We start from the raw sequence: 17,576 nt of genomic DNA, 5'->3' as shown, positions 1-17,576 counted from the left end.
TAATTAAAATTCATATTTTGAACATGTTTATAACTAAAATTATTATTCTCTTACCGTGTTATCATTCTCTCATTTTAATAAACATAAATTTTAGTGTTTGAGCATGACTGCTAAGTTTTTCTTGTCTTCTCATGTGTTTTATTGCAGAAGAATTTAGAAATTTCTAGTCCCTACCTGTTAACAGTTATATTTCTAGAGAGTGATAAAATCTCTGCAAAGAAATTTTGTTTTTTCATCCACATTTTTCTTTAATATTTCTCAAAGTTTAACTGGATTCAGTGCTGTAAAGAATCAACTCTTCTCTGGATTAGTTGTTAGTGCATCTCAGGTAATTATATCAGATAAAATTGTAAATAAAATGAAACTTGTTAAAATTTTAAATTTGCTTATTTATTTTTAGAATTGTAAAAGAACGATGAAGTGAAATCAATCGGCATACGATAGATATATTTTTCGTTTTATATTTACTCAGTAGAAGTTAAAATGAACAGTGGTTTATTAGTACGAGATCACTAAAATCCAACTCTGGTCACTCTCTGTTCAGTGACCTAACACAATCAATCAGGTGTACAGAGATAGTAAACTGTTTGGGCTATTTGATGTTTTGGTCTGTGTTTCTTTATCATAATTTTGAAAAGATATACACGTTCCCTGTAATTTTTTTTCTTAAATATAATCTTTCTGTACTTTTTCACCTAATTTTACACAAATTTCTTTCTTTTTTTTTAATTTAATATAATGCTCTACTTTTTGTAAATATGCAATATTAAATCTGCTAATTAAAACATAATTATGACATTTTAATCAGTTAAAGTTTATTTGAATTTTTTGATTAGTTAACAAAAAATTTAAATATTATGTTTGAAAACTTAATTTTGTGTTGGGGTGTGTAAATAGACCAGTTAAAATTTTTACATAATAGTGTTATATTTTAATTACTTGTCTTTGTATCAGTGGCTGAATTTTCTGTCTGAAAGAAATTTTTTTTGCAAGCATATGAGATCTTTCTTTATAACCAGCCTCGGTATAATTTAGAAATCATCAATGAAGTAAAAATAAAAGTATACACATTCAAGGAAATTAAAAATACATTGTCAAACTCTTAAAAAATCACTGCTTAAGAAAGCAGATGGAACTAAAATCATGAATTCAAAAGTGTCCCTCTGCTGTTACTTGTCAAAATTCCATTTTTTATTTTCATAATGATTTATAATTTATCTTTTCTTGCGGTGGGTTAAATCTCATTCATAAAAATTACCATTCTTTTTTCCGCATAAGTTTTGTTGTTGTTGTTGCTAATTCCCATCTGGTCTGACGGGGTCAGACCAGATCAATGAATCCGTTGACATTCAGAAAATCCGAAACCAGAATGGGAGAGGAATGAATGTCATTCCAGTCCAGCCCTAAACAGTTCAAGATGTGCTCAGGTGATGCCTGGTTTTGTTGGCATTTAGGGCAAAGAGGAAAGATTTTTTGATTTGCAGAAAATGTGAGACTTTTTAGGTGTCCACTGGCCAGTCGGGATAAGCAGGTGTTGGTTTGCCTATCACCAGGGAGAGATAGAGAGAGTCCTGGTCTTTCTGCTTTATACCAGTAGTGAATAGGTGGAAGCAGCCACTTTTGTTTGTTCTGGGCCTTTTGCCTTGCAAAAAGTTCAAGGTATGTAAGCTCTGAGGTGGAGGGAACTGGATGGTCTAGTCCCTTCTTTGCAAGAGTGTCAGCCAACTCTTTGCCGTTAAGTTTTAATAGTTGTTAGCATCGAATTTATGCAAAATAGATAGTAGGTTAAATACTGTCGGATGTTCTCTCTTTCATTTAGTAATTAGACCAGTTGTTGAGTTACTTGTTCTGCAATGAGGGGGATAATTTGAGTAGATGACCAACATTTTAAGAAGATGCTGGCTCCTATGTATTTGAACTAGAAATTTCCTGTCTGAGTGACAGTTAAGATGAGTAATGCACTCATCTTAACTGTCTGATAGCATTCCGTAAAAAAAAATTCTCTGCAAGCCTTACTCTTGAAGCTATCATTAGGCATTCTCTGAAAGTCTATGCAGCAAATGTTTATTGTTTTGACCCGTTTATTTGTTGAGTTCAGAGACTCTGGTGAATTCTGTTGGTGACATCTTGATATTCTGTTAAATATCAGAAAGGATCTGTAACTACTATTCTGTGTTATTAATACAGCATGTTTTTATTTTCTCAGATATTCACAGTGTATTATTAGTCAAGTGCTTCACAAAAAGCAAAAAAAAAAAAATTGTTTATAGGAGGGAACATGGGAAAAGTAAACAGCAAGGCACTTATGAAACATCATCAGGCAATAAAACTGGTTTTTATAATTTTCAGTTAAAGTTTTGGTATGTTCTGCAACAGAGGAAAAGTTTTAACCCTTTGTTATTTTCATGCAAGAGACAATGCCATAAGAGAATTTTGTAAAAGTAATCAGTGTTCTGGTGACTGGGATAGATTGGATGATGTCATGACTTCCCGTTTGTCATCAGTATGGAGATGGGGGGAAAAAGCATCTTCTTTAATCTTAAAAGATGGTTGATTATGGACTCAATGCAGGCTCACATCACCAACGCAATGAAGGAAAAATGTAGAACTTTTTCTGCAAAATTATCCACAAGCAATTGGATTGTGGGGAGACCGAATTAATGTTCAACATATTTACACTAAGACGGAAAAAGTTCATTGAGCGACTTTTTCGAAAGTATGTGAGTGGGTAATAAAGGATAGGGTCGCAACCTAAACTATAATGAATGCTTTGTGCAAGGCTGTGATGTTGCTTCATTGTGTGTAAAATGAACCTATAAATACAAATATATTATTGACTTTTTCACTGATTTGGACAATGAAAACGACAAAATGGAGCATGTTAATTTAAATTTTAATCTAAATGCTTTAGAATTATTAAACTCTGATAACAAATCGGACTTCGAAGGTTTTGTTTATTTAGTACTGGTGTTTGTTTATCGTATAATTATGTATTTTTTCATAAAATTATTAGTTAATTTAAAAAGGTTTGTAATTTCCTTTAGTTTTATATTTCATTTTTTTATGTGTTTTATTTAATTGTTAAAAGCTCATGATTCTTTTATTTGATATTTCGTTTTTAAATGCACATTTTATTTTATTACCTACTCAAAATTTTACCCTTGTATCATAGAACGATATATTAGCACAGATTATATGCCACAATTTTTTTCTGCATATATAAAAATGGCTCTTGCGAATAAGATGCAGTAAATGTCATTAATTTCTTTACTTGGGCTCATATGAAAACAAATCTGAAAGTCCAAACAACTTTAGTTGCAGGATTACAAGGTAACCTATCTAGATTTTGAAAGCTCAGTCGAACCTCGATTATTCGAAGTAATTGCGATCAGACCGTCATCGGATAATTGAGAGAGTTACCATTGTTTTTATTCTATTATCAATTCTAAGTTGTTGTTTTTTTTGAATAATAGTGATGTTTTTTTTAAATTTAATGTCTATTTATAAAATGCCTTTCTTTCAAACTGGTGCAATAATATTTTATTTTAAAATAATTAATAATTAATATTTTAAAATAATAATTTTTTTTAAATAATTAACTTCTACTTTTGTTGTCGATACTTTTCTAGATATTTTTTGAATAAATTATTTGCAGCATTAAACTCTGAATCATAAGATAATTACATATATTTTCAAACTTTTTAAGGCTCTCAATTCCGATGTATTATGAAAATTTATCTCAGATAACTCAACTCTTTTAGCAAAGATTGGATGTCATAATGGTTTAACTAAACTAGTAATCATGAAATAAAGGATATTATTACTTTCAGATTTCTTTAGCAAAACCAAAGTAGACAGTTTTACCACAAAATGTTTGAATTTGAGAATTTAAGAAAAATATACGCACTTACTAAAAAACTGCTTCAGAATTGACTTTTAGTTAACAGATTTTAAGAGATTTAGATAATGAATGTTCTATTATAAAAAATGGAATTAGAAAAAGTTAAAAAGATTTCTTTTCCTTAATAAGATTTTTGATGTTAAAATTGTGACACAAAGCAATGTATTAATTGGTATTGGATTGAAAATTATTGTTTTCAAGTTTTCCTGTCCTTTTATATGATTTGTACAGAATTGTATAAAATTTTATGCAAACTTAGAACTTATGAATGTGAAATAACTTGTGAAAGTGAAATGTGTACAATTCAGTACTTTAAATATATCATTGAATCAGTAACTTAATTTTAATAGCACACTTATGACAGTTGGATTACAGTTTCAGACTTATACTGGAAAGACTGAAACATGGCAAGAATTGAACCAAAGACCAGGCTGAACGATAAGAAAAACTTTGCATCTTAGTAGTGTTTTCTTTTTTTGTACTCATAAAAATTTCTGTTAACTTTTTTGTTGAATTTTTCCTCCATATTTATTAATGACATCAACAAATAGTTTTAACAGGAGAATTCAAAAGAAATTAGTTGTTTTATTTTTTTAATTTGTATAAAGACTTAATGCAGAAAATTAACTTTTGCTGTATTGATTTTACAGATGGAAAGAGAAGATAAAAAGAAAATTTGGGCAATGGTGTCATTTTATGGTGGAACATTTGTTCTCAATTATTCTAAGTCTTGCACTCATTTAATAGTTGGAGCAGTTGAAGGGGTGAGCTCTTTACTTTTCTTTTTTTTCTTTCTCCGTTTTAAATGGGAACCTCAGACTTCTATTTTTCCCTTTTTCTGATTTTCTTCTTTTCCTAATTTTATATCTTTAATTTTTAAAATTGTTAAAAAATAACTGCACCAAAACTTAATAAATTTTACAAGAGCAATCTTGTAAAATTTATAAAAACTAGTCAAATTAAAATTTAAATCCATTGATAATATAGATTGAGGTCGAATTTTGTATTATTAAATTCCAGATCTTTTTGTAGTGGTCCCTGAAAATCCTTATTTTTCTTTATACCTTAATTTTAGAATTTAGTTACTTAAAGTTGCGATTTTTAATTACATATGTTATACTATTTCTTTTAATATAATTTTTTTCTCTCTTTTTGAAATATTTTCCCCTTCATTTAAGAAGAATATCTCTTCAATTTAAGGAATTATCCCTGAACTGAAAATTTTTTTGATGCATTTCTTATTCTAAATAAAATACACAGAAAAATTTATTTAAGTAACCATTATTTATTTAGCCAATAAAAAGTTGGAACTTGTATTTTAGAAATTAAAGGCACATTAGGAAAATAATAAATAAATTCTTCAGTCTGCAAGTATAAATTTTCTTATTTTTTCCTCACTTTCTCTTACAATTTTTATATTTAATATTAAGTTCCTGTTTTAATGCTATTGTTTAAAAGAAATTCATTAACTACCTTGTTTTCTTTTAATAATTTGGTTACTTATTTAAAAGTTTTAAGGAATCCATTTTTCCTTGAAAATGCCTTTTTTTTTTTTTTTTTTAAATGTTTTTATTTTTTAAGGGTCAAAACTTATAAAGTTCCTGGATTTAAGAATGTTGTTTAGATAAGATTATTCACTCATTAGTTTTTGTAATGTTATAAATATTCTCAATTGTATTGCTATGTGAAAAAAAGTTATAAATGACATTTTAATAATTTTGAGTAAATTAGCTTTAAAGATTCAAGGTTGATAATAAGATATAAAGATGCCTTTTTTTTCTGGAAGCTATCAATTTGCAAAATCTATATGTTTAATTGATTTATTTTTTTCTTCCAATGGCAGACACTGAACTTTATTCGTTTCGCCTTGGAAGATGCCAGAGTTTTTACTCATTTCGCGTTACCCAGTGGGCATCTGTGAACCAAAGTCACGGAGGCGAGTAACATTGCCCACGCCACACTGCCACAAACCCATTTATAGGGTGGGTCACATTCATACATCACACACAACGGAGGACAACACAAGAGAGAGAAACATCGTGATTCGAACCCGACTTCGCAGTCAGGCGCACTAACCGCTCGGCCACCTGGTCGGCATATATTTAATATGATGGTATTTTAACTTGCTGCAAATGACCCACCCATATTTTTATGTATAAAGCATATTCATCAACTATCTATCAGCCTTCTTCCTCTTTGAAATTTATTTAAAGACTCTCGCTTAGTACTTTCATCTTCAGTGGTCTGTAAAACCTAAAATTAATGTATAGTTTAATAAGACTAAATCGAGATATTTTTCCTAGAATTCATGATTTTTTTTAAAGGTTCACTTATGTCCTAGCTCTTAAATTGAATTGGCATTTCTGTTATCAGCTTTACTTTTGAAGTCTTTCTTATTTACATTAATAGTTATTTATACAATGATTGAATCTTATTTAATTAGCATATTAATAATATTACAAGACAATTTGAACATCATTTTTGGAAGTGCTATATTCAGGGTTGTCTGGTTTGAACAAATGTGATTCAAACTAAATGCTATTTTTTTTAATTAGCTTTTTTTTTATAAATTTTTTTTTTACTTTTATAAATAGTTTTAGTTTGAATAAACCAAAGAAAATAACATTAAGTTTTCCATAAAAATTTTGTACTTTTAAATTTAAATACTAATGTAAATCTGCATTTCTTAAAATAAACAGAAATATATAACTTTTAAATGCTTACAAATTATAATTTTCCCTGCGGAAATTTGTATACTGATAAATTGATGTGAGCAAAATGTTCTAAAAATGCTTAAAATAGATCAACAAGTTCATTTTCTAATTACTTTTAACATTAGTTGAATAATGTAATTATTGAAGTAGTAGTTAAAATAAAAAGTTTTTTTTTTAAATCTTTTTTAAGACACATTTTATTTGCTACAATCATAAGTATAAATGGAAATGAAGTGCTTTTCTAAATTTTATACTTTGCTTTTTGGTTTATGTTTAGAAATTTTACTGTTATCAGCATAAATAAGTTTTATTGTATTATGATTTTTATTCATTTTTGTAATGTTTTCAAAATGCAAAAGTTTAGTGCATTGAAAAAATAATTCTAACAAAAAATTTCAGAATCAATTTACAATATTTTCATTGTGTTTCATTGTAGTTAATGCAGTTTTATGTAAATAAGCAAATTGCAGTTCTCTAATAAAGAACAAATAAGCACTAAATATTTTTATCAGAAATTTCAGGACAACTACTGACTTTGATATTATTAAACTCAGGGATGAGATTTTTCTGTTTTTTAGCGGATTTCCACTTTTTTTGCTTTTGTTTCTCTAATTTCAGCCTTTTTATTGAAAACTCCGAATTTTCTCTGAAATTTTGATCTTTTTTTTTTATAAATATTCCGCTTTTTCTGAAAATTCAACCATTGAAATAAAATAATCATATTTATTTCCGTTTTTCCAAGATAAATAAAAAAATCAAATTATTTTAACACTCATAATATGCTCCAATTTATTGCTGAAACACGTGCAATAACGGGACCAACGCGAAGTACTTCAAAACAGTATAGGAGAGCGGGACAAAAAAGATTCCATCTGTTTTCTCGAGTTTCACGTTGAAAATCTCAGGTGGTAATTTATTTTTCTCCTGTTTGAGCTTGTGCATATTTTCATTCCAATACTACTTTTAGTTTTAGCTAGCTTTTAGAAAGGAATTAAGATATTTATAAGCCATATTTATTATTTACTTTTTAAAGAATTATTAATATATTAAAATTAGTCACAATGACGACTCATAGAACGGACATAATTTCTCATTCTGATAAAATAAATAGGCACAAAATTGATCAAAATATAAAAATTCCGTGGAGATGGGATTGGTTAGAAAAGAAAGTGGATAGTGTTTTTGTCCAAGAAGTTATCAGAAAATTGATCAAAAGTGGTAAAACTTATTACGTCGTCTGCGGTAATGATATAAAACATGACTCTAGAGAATTTGTGGCACTTTCCTCCCACATGTGCCATTAATTTTGGTATGTTATCAAATTCGATTAGGATTTAAATGCAAGATAGATAGATTTAATAATAAAATAAAACTGTTATGTTGAAAACAAGGTTTAGAGTTAAACATAGACTTTTATTTTAATTCGCAATTCCTGGTCCAATTTTTTCAACACTTAATATTCAAAGTTTATTTTATCATTTTATTTCTCTTTAATGAAATACTTGATTGTATGGTAATCAGTTTCAATCTTTAAACAAAGTTAAGTAGAATAATATTTATAAAGTGCATTTTTAGTAGATTTTGTTTGTCTTCTTCTTTTGAATTGAAATAAAAGAACATAATTTTATAAATCATCATCTACTCATATTTATGCTGCTTTTTTTTGCTTTTCCTATTTTTTTCCCCTTTTCTTTTCACCCTATTTTATTGTTTATCTTAAGATTATATCTATTTGGAATAACATAAATTTTTAAGAAGACCAAAGGACTGCAGAACATGATAAGCAAATCATTAAATCTGAAAAGAAAGCAGAAAGAAGTGATCACTAATGCAGGCGTTCAAACAAGCAAATTAAAACGATGTGAACTTTGGAGTTTTCCCATTAATTTTTATCTCTCCTAATAACAGTGATAAGGACGGGAAAGGAAATAAATATGTATTTTTTAAATTTTGTTTGCAAAATCTCGTAATTTTTCCCAATGAGCTCAATATTTATTTGTTTTTTATACTTTTACCAAATATTAATTTGATTTAATCAATTATTTAATGATCAAATATTAATTTTATTACCTACTTAGATTTTTCACTAGTTACTAAGTCTAATTTATCGACGAGTTTTCACGGTATGTAAAAAGACTTCAAAATTTTCGTGCCCCTCATATTTATTTGATTTAATATTGATTTAACAATTTAAAAAAATCTTGAAAGTTCTGTGTCGAATTCAGGGACCGTCCACTAATTCTTCAAAACTGTTTGATCAAACTTATGGATTTTGTTTGTTTCAGAATTTTTGTGGCTTATGAGCCGTTTTTTTTTTTTTTTTTTTTTTTTTTTTTTTTTTTTTTTTTTTTTTTTTTTTTTTTTNTTTTTTTTTTTTTTTTTTTTTTTTAATGTAGACAACTCATCAATTTCTTAATTTAAATTGGTAAAATTTAAGCATAAAAATTAAGGGGTCATTTACTTAACTATTTTAAAGAAATATTTATTGTGTACAAAAAAATTTGTGAAAGTTCCATGTTGAATTGATGGACCGTCAATTAATTCCTCAAAACTGTTTGGTCTTGACAATTTTTGTTTGTTAAGGAGATACTAAATGTTTCTACTTCACAATTATTGATGTGTTTCACAGGGCCTTAGCTAGATTAAGTTTTAATATAAACATAGTGATTCCAATTGTAAAAGTTTCTTTTTTCTAAATAATTTAAAAAAAATTATGTTACTTATATTTTTGCTATAAATCACATAATAGTATTTATTAAAAGAAATTGAATGTTTATGTATGTTTTCAGTAATTTTATGTGCTGAACTAGGCAAGATTTTCAACTAGTAATTGTCTCCTTTGTGTGAGCTGCAGAAAAATATAAGTTCTAGTGCAATTTTTTCAATGGGTTATTTTACTTTTTACTAAATCTTAAGAGTCAATGTAATTATTCAAATAATAATAAATTAGTATGCAATTAATTTTGTATCAACGCATAATTATTTACTATCTTAATTTGCCTGGAATGTATTACTAAATGATTAAATGTGCATATGATTTACATGATGGAAATTCAGCTTTTTTGCCTTTCGGCCAATCTCACCCCTATAAACTTAAAGTTCTATTATATTAAAATGAAAGAAAAAACTGGCAGTTTACACTTTAATTTTAATTAAACTGTTTGTCCTAAAACTTACTTTTACTATTTTCTATGCAACCCATGTCATTTTTGAACCTTTCGTTCCAGGGGCGCTGCAACCTTATATTTTTGGGAGAGTGGGAGAATTCCCATTTTGCTGAATGTTATTCCTAATTTGATAAAATCATATCTAAGCAACTGCAATTATTCTTAGATATAATGACAAAGCATCAAGAGCGACTCTAAATAAACATAAGTTGTAAATGACATAGCTGACAAATTTTTTTTTATTTCACCAAGAGAATTTAACTTTTATATTTAAAGTAGTAGCTAAGTTAATACTTTGATATTATTATTTTTATTTAGTAAATTTGATTTTAAATGTTATTTATTATCAGAATACCTAATTAATTTAAACATTTATAAACTATCAAATAATTATTTATGCAGTTTTAAGACATTAATAAAATTGAAGAAATTTCTGCTTAAAGTTATTGTTGGAATTTTATTTCTCAAAAAAAAAGAAACTTCTGAAAAAAGTGCAATTGTTGGCAGCTAAGAAATTATCTGTCTAATATAATATCAACAAACAAGCATATTTTTAGAATCCTAATCTATAATAAAATCAAATTTTCTAACAGCTCTTAAAAGACTAGTAGATCTCAAACATCTCCAAAACTGCTTTCAATGTTAGTCTATAGGAAGAAAAATAAAATTATTAATTTTTTTTTTAATAGACCCTAGTATATTTTCGAGTCAGTCTTTTTAAACTGAATCAGGGCTTGTAATTATTTTTTTTTTTTTTAGTTTAACGGATAACTTTTAAAAGTGTACATTTTTACCCTTCTTTATCAATGAACTTATATTATTTAACTTATTGTAATGTTATATCTTTAAATGAATAATGTCTTGTTTACTTAAATAAATATAAATATTACATGTAGATGAATTATATGTACTTACTAATTTTTGTTTAGATAATAATTACACACTCCCAAATCAAGTTATCTGTGTTTATTTGTTTAATTCTGATAACTATTACAGATATTTACTTTGTTAGGAACATTCACAACTGTTGAAATTTTTATTCGTTTCTTTTTTTTTTGGGAGTGGGGGAGGATATAAATGACTTTTTAGTGAATTTAAAGTTTACAATTATTTTCTTAAATAAATAACTTTTATTTAAAATGCACCTTTAAAGGTTCATTTTCTCATAGTTTTCAATTTAAAATGTAAAAAACAAGCATTTAAGTTAATCAATTAATCAATTTTTTAGTTAACTTTTTTTTGAAGAAAATTTATGCACAGAAATTGTCATTTATCATTGCCTTTAATTAATATATTTTTTAATTAAAAGGTTCCAATTTTTCTGTTATTTTGAAAATGAGTGAGAATTACTTTTTGAAATATATATATAAAATAGTATGAGAGGTTAATTGGAAAATTGTTTTGAATCAAATTCAGTTTTTACATAATATTACACATTTTGATACATTTTAATGGTAGCAAGGGAGTGCCTTTCAAAACTCAAGGTGCCTTTTTCTGTAAGGAAGAATGTCCTTTTTTAGTCCTAGGGAGAACGCTGGTAAAATAGAATTGTTGAATACTATGAAATAATTTGGAATGTGCTTTAGTTAATTTCAATTAAAGGCCTAAAATATTATTCAACAGATTTTTTTTTTTTAAAAAGAGAGAAAACCTGAATTTAACCAAAAAAAAAAAAAAAAAGACATGCTCTATTAGTTTTAAAAAGTATCAAACTTAAAAAGTCAATTTTTGAGTGTTATCAATATTATTCTTATTAAAAATCTTTTTGCTAATATAAACAATATCCCGTTCCAATCATACATAGCTGTATATTTCAAATTTACACAAAACCCTGAATCTAAGGACAAAGGAAATGCATTATAAGGTAAAAAAGAAACAATATTTTATTTTACATTCCTTTTTCCAAGGAAATTTTATTTCCATTGTCTTTATTTCCCTTTTTTTTTACCAAGATCTTACTTATTTTCTAATGTCTTTGATTTTTCAGGTTTTATATTTGTGCGTAGTTTAGTTTTTGATTTTTGCTTTTACAACAAACTTTTTTTTTCTATTTGGAAAACACTGATTTATATTTAAGTTTTATTTTACCTAATTAAATGCAATAAAATAAGTTTATAGGTTCCAAAAGTATAAAAAATTTTTTATAAATAAACTCCTGTTATATACTTTATTACTATACTTAATAAGCTCAAGTATTTATTATTTTTTCATTTATTTATTAATATTATTTTATACTTTAGGAAAAATACTCTAAAGCTCTAAGTATGGGGAAAAAAGTAGTCACACCAGACTGGATAACAGATTCAATTAGAAATAGATGTCTATGTGATGAAGATTTATATCATCCAAAACTTTTAATCCTACCTGAACCAGAAGTTCCAGATATTCCTTCACCTGAATCGCCTGCTTTAAATTCTGCCTTGATATCCCTTGACAAAATTAATATTAGTTCCGAAATTTCAACTGAAAATCAGCATGGAATTTCTGAAGAAGCGCTTCAAAATTTTCCTCAGCAAATTAAAATGGCAAATATTGAACAAAAGTTGTCTCAAGATATTATAAGAAACATTGCTGTGTCTAGTAGCAGTCTTGATGCAAGTATGAAGTCATTGCAGCCTGATCAGCAAATATATATTACCAATAAAACTCTCAGTTTACCTCCAGGGTCACATCAAGTCAATATTTTGACAAAACAACAGACATCTGTGTCACAGAGTGCTTACCAACAAGTTTTGCAAAATCAACAACTTATTCAACAAGGTGAACAAAAACTAAACCAAGCACTTCAGCAATTGCAGGCTCAACAACAACAGCAACAACAACAGCAGCAGCAACAACAACAGCAGCAACAACAACTACAACAGCAGCAACAGCCCTTAATACAGCAAAGAGCTCTTCAGTCAACACCAACACAAATTCCCCAACAAAAAATTCAATTGACTCAACAACGTATTGCCCTTATGCAGCAACAACAGCTTGCGCAACAATCTATACAAATGCAAAGACTTCAACAAATTCAACAGCAACAATTACGAAACAGGCAAGCTCAAGGGCTTCCTGCTGCTCAGTTAGCTCAGCTACAACAACAACATGTTCAACAGCAACAATTATTGCGGCAGCAACATCAACAGCAGCAACAGCAATTGCAACAGCAGATACAGCAACAATTACAACAGTCTCATTTACAACCACAGCAGCAGCCTCTCTTACAGCAACAGAAGCAACTACAGCAACAACAGATACATCAATTACAGCAGCAACAAATTCAATTTCCACAACAAATATTGCAGCAACAAGCTTCAAATACAACTAATCAAATTCAGCAGCCACAAGTTCAAATGCAGAGACAGCAAGTTCCTCAAACTCTTTTGCAAAAGCCAGCCCAACTTAATATTTCCCAAATTTCTCATCAAACTAGTGGAACTCAGCAAAGTCAAATAAATGTAATGCAGTCACCCAAAACCAACCAAAATGTACACATTCAAATGTCACAAATTAGGCATCAACAGCAAACTATTCAACAACTTCAACAGCAGCAATCTTTAACACCTCTGCAGCAGCAAGCATTGCAAAAACATCAACTGCAACAACAACTGCTGAAACAACAACATATGCAGCATGTACATCAGCAACAGCAGCAAGCTCAACAAAGGGTTTTGACACAATCTCCAAACATGCCCCCTTCTCCTCTTCACTCTCAGCAACAAAATATTTTGCAGCCATCTCCTCGTCAGTCACCTTTACAGCAACAGTCTCCTATGCAACAATCTCCTTTACAACAGTCACCTTTGCAGCATTCTCCCTTGCAACATTCACCTCAACATCCTGCTGTTCAGTCCCAACAAACTAATATTCAAATTCAGCATCAGCAATCGCCACTACCAACTCAACGACCTCAAACTCCTCTTCAACAACCTTCTCCACAACATTCACAATTGCCAGTGCCACTTTCTCCCCTTCAACAAGCTCAGCAATTAGCTCTTGAAAAAGCTCAAGCTGTTGAAAAGCAACAAACAGAGTTAATTAAAGTTCAGTTGAAGCAGGCATCTATAGAACAAGCTCGACTTCAAGCTCTTGAAAAAGCTAGATTGCAACAATCTTTAGAGAAAGTACAACAGCAACAAATTGCTTTAGATAAAGCACAATTACATCAAGTTGCTTTAGAAAAAGCTCAATTACAAGCAGGTATAGAAAACTCACAACTATCGCAAAACATTTTGCAGCATCAACAATTGCAAAGAACTCTTGGTCAACAGCAAGTACCTTTGACCCAACAGCAAATCAATCAACTACAGTTGCAAAAAAGAAATATTCAACAAATACCTCAGTCTTTACAATCTTTACAATTATTACAACCTACTCAAAAAGTTGATCTATCAACAAACATTCAGTCCTCCCAAATGCTTAACTCTGGAACTCAGTTTGTTACTCAACAAAGTCAGCTTCAAACTGTTGTTAAGACAGCAAGCTTGCAAAACTCCCAACAGGGCTTACTACAAAGGCTACAAATACCACAGATATCAGTGCAACAACTGCAGAGATTGCAAATGCAGCAAAATGCATCTGTGCAACGCTTACATGTTCAAAATTCTCAATCACAGCAATTACAGTTGCAACAAGGGGCTCTCCACAGTCCATCACATCAGCAGTTACAACAGGGAAAATCAATGTCTCAAATTTCATCTGGGCAGCACATGCAAATACAGCATGGAAGCTCTCAACAGTTGCAAGGAACTCAAGCTCAGCAAATACAACAGATAGCTCAGCAGCTTAGGATGCAGCAGACATCACCAGCACAGCAATTACAGCAAGGATCACCTGCTCAACTTTCTCAAGGATCACCTGCTCAGATGCCTCAAGGATCGCCAGCTCATCCCTCTAATCAAGTGCAAGGCTCTCCAAGCCAACAGATGCAGTTGTCACTAGGCTCTCCAGTGCAGAATGCAATGATGTCCCAAGATTCTCCTCAGCAAGGATCCCATACTCCAACACAACAACTGCAACAGATACAATTGCAACATGTCTCATCTCAACAGAGTTCAGTTCAAGCGCCCTCTCGATCAATGTCTCAACCTTCACAACTTTCTCAATTGCAGTTGCAAACTCAGTTACAACAAGTCTCTTCTCACCAAAGTTCAATGAGTCAGACATCTTTGCAAACTCAACAAACAGATAATCAAAAAACTATGCAAGAATCATCACAGTCTCCTTCTGTGCCCTCTTCATCTGTGTCTCAAGATATCACAATCCCTTCTTCTTTGCAATCTGTTTCTTTGCAGCAAGTACCTTCAAAGTTAATGCATGCCTCTCAAACACCTGATCAGTTACAGTCATCTCCTCAGCAACCACCTGTTCAGCAAGGAAATCACCAGACGGAGCTCCAACCAAACCTTTCTCAGTTGCAAATATCTCAAGCTCAAATTCAACAAATTAATTCTACTCATGATTTAAATCCACCTTCAACCCCTAGTCCTCTTCGTCAAACTTCTCCAATACATGCTGCATTGCAAAAAGTTTCACAAATACCTCGAGTGCAATCGGGTCAAATGGCACAGCCATCTGCTCAACAAATACTTTTGAAACAGGTTTCGAATCAGTCTCAACTCCAGAATGCTACTTCTTTACCTCAGGGAACTTCCCAAAATGTAAACCAACAAATTCATTTATCGCAAGCTTCAGTTCAACAAGTGCAATTACAGCAAGTTCTGCAACAGGCTCGAATCCAGCAACTTCGCCAACAGCAAGCCCAATTGCAGCAGTCTATGACTCAAGCTCAGAATCCACCCCAACATGTGCAGACTAGTAACATATCTTCCAATTCTCTACAACAAACTCACATTCTACAGTCTCCCCAAGATCCACAAAGTTCTGGCCAGTTATTGAGACAGTCATTACCGTCACCTCAGAGTGGTATTCAGGCTCAACAACCTAGAATGTCTTCCCCTTTGCAACAAGCTCAGTTGCAGCAACTGGCATTACAGCAAGCTCAATTGCAAAAATCTTCTCTCTCACAGACAATATTACAGCAAAATCAGTTGCAATCTACCGTACGACACACTGCCATTCAACAAACTCGATTACAACAACCTATTACTTCTCCTACCCAGCATGTTATTTCGCAAAGCAACTTACCACGACCATCTCAACAAATTCAAGTTCAAACACAGGTTGTTACTAAGCAAATTCATTTGCAACAACAGTCCCCTCAAATATTGCAACAACAATCTCCACAAACTCCTTCATCTCCTCAACTTCAAACTCAGCCTCGATTTACCCATCAAATGTCACCAGTTCTACGACAAGTCCAGAAACAATTTCAAGCTACTTTACCTGCCGCTCAACAGCCTATGCATGGGCAGCCTCCTGTTCAAGGTTTACATCAGCAACAAATTTTGCAACAGAGGCAGCAGATTCAACAGCAGTTGGCATTACAGCAACTTCGCCAGAGACAACTACAGCAGCAACAGTTACAAAGTAATTCTCAACAACCCCAACAAACTATGCAACATATTATCACGAATCAACCATCCGTTATGATGAAACCTCCTCCACAATATCCTTATGATCGTCAACAACTTCAAGGTCAACCTAGGTTGCAGTTTCCACCCCAACCAAGGCAGCTGACGTCTCCACAGCAACCTCAGAGTCCTTGGCCTCAAGCAGTTGCAGGCCAGCAAACGCAATTTTTAAGTCGCTCTCCTGGTGTTAATCCTCCACCCTCCCCTCAGTGGCAACATGTGCAGCAGCAATCTCCGAAAGAGGAGTTGACTCTTAGTCCTAAGCCAGCTCAATTACAACAGCAAGCTGTGTGGCAACAACCCAGACCACAAACTTCTGAAAACAGAGATGTGCCAGTAACAGCACCTCAGGTTGTGTCACAGCAGCAAACTTTATGGAAGCAAACTCAACCACTTCAGCAGCGAGATTCAACTCAACTATCACCTCAGCAAGTACAAATCCAATCTTACCAATTAAAGCAACTTGAAATGCGTAGGCAACAGTTATTGCAACAACAACAACAGCAGCAGCAGCAAGTGTCAGGCATACGTCCAGCACAGTTTTCCCCTCAAGGGGATCAGTTGGCCTCTCCTAGATTGTCAACTCCTTCCCCTCAACATCAATCCTTGGCTGTTCCTGCTCAGTATCAACCACAAAATGCTCCGGGAATTCTTTCACAGACATCTCCAGGTTCTTCTCAAGCTGCAACTCAAGTTACTCCTAAAACGAAGACAGCACTGGCTAATTTACTTAACACTCGATTGCAAATCACAAGTCGTTCAGTAGATGGAGAGACACTTATAAGAACTACTCAAGGAATATCGGTGAGTTTTCAATATTTTATCGAAAAATTTCTCAAAGAATTTCAATATTCTCAAATAATTTCAGTATTTTATTGAAATTCTTTGTTTGTGTAAGCTATTTTTTATGCTTTTAGTCTTAAAAACAATGTAAAGCCTAACACTTAGTTTTAAAAAAGGTTAATTTTTATCAGATTTGTTTAAAGTGCCTTCATTGTGATTATTAAAAGTAGGTTCTTCCTTGTTCTTCATCATTTGTGTAATATTAGAAATAATTACAGGTATCTGCTCAGTCTTTACCTCGTAGAGCAAGTTCAGAAGGAATTACTGTATTACATCATCAAACTCAGTTGGCTGAGCGTTCACAAGTTCCTGCTGTTCCTCAAGCAGTTTTCTATGGACATGATCCTAAAGTGAATGGTAGTTACATTTCAAATTATTGTTTTAGTTGTTAATTATGTAAGTAGGATGAGATAAAAATGTAAATGAAACATAC

General features: G+C 31.0%; 1 protein-coding gene across 3 annotated transcripts in view; it reads left to right on the top strand.

Annotated features, from left to right (window-relative positions):
• The window catches only part of LOC107439064 (serine/threonine-protein kinase Wnk), a 71,054-nt gene that overhangs the window by 12,076 nt on the left and 41,402 nt on the right, over nt 1-17,576 (top strand). For all 3 annotated transcript variants that reach the window (XM_016051538.3, XM_016051535.3, XM_016051536.3), the window contains exons 5-8: nt 265-328; nt 4,552-4,665; nt 12,023-17,104; nt 17,362-17,500. In XM_016051538.3, coding sequence (XP_015907024.1) covers nt 265-328; nt 4,552-4,665; nt 12,023-17,104; nt 17,362-17,500 — 5,399 coding nt within the window. The remainder of the gene's footprint in view (nt 1-264; nt 329-4,551; nt 4,666-12,022; nt 17,105-17,361; nt 17,501-17,576) is intronic.

The sequence above is a fragment of the Parasteatoda tepidariorum genome, chromosome 10 (genome assembly GCF_043381705.1).
Source record: "Parasteatoda tepidariorum isolate YZ-2023 chromosome 10, CAS_Ptep_4.0, whole genome shotgun sequence".
Lineage (NCBI taxonomy): Eukaryota > Metazoa > Arthropoda > Arachnida > Araneae > Theridiidae > Parasteatoda > Parasteatoda tepidariorum.
The sequence above is the reverse complement of the archived record's forward strand: the minus strand, read 5'-3'. Positions and strand labels throughout refer to the sequence as shown.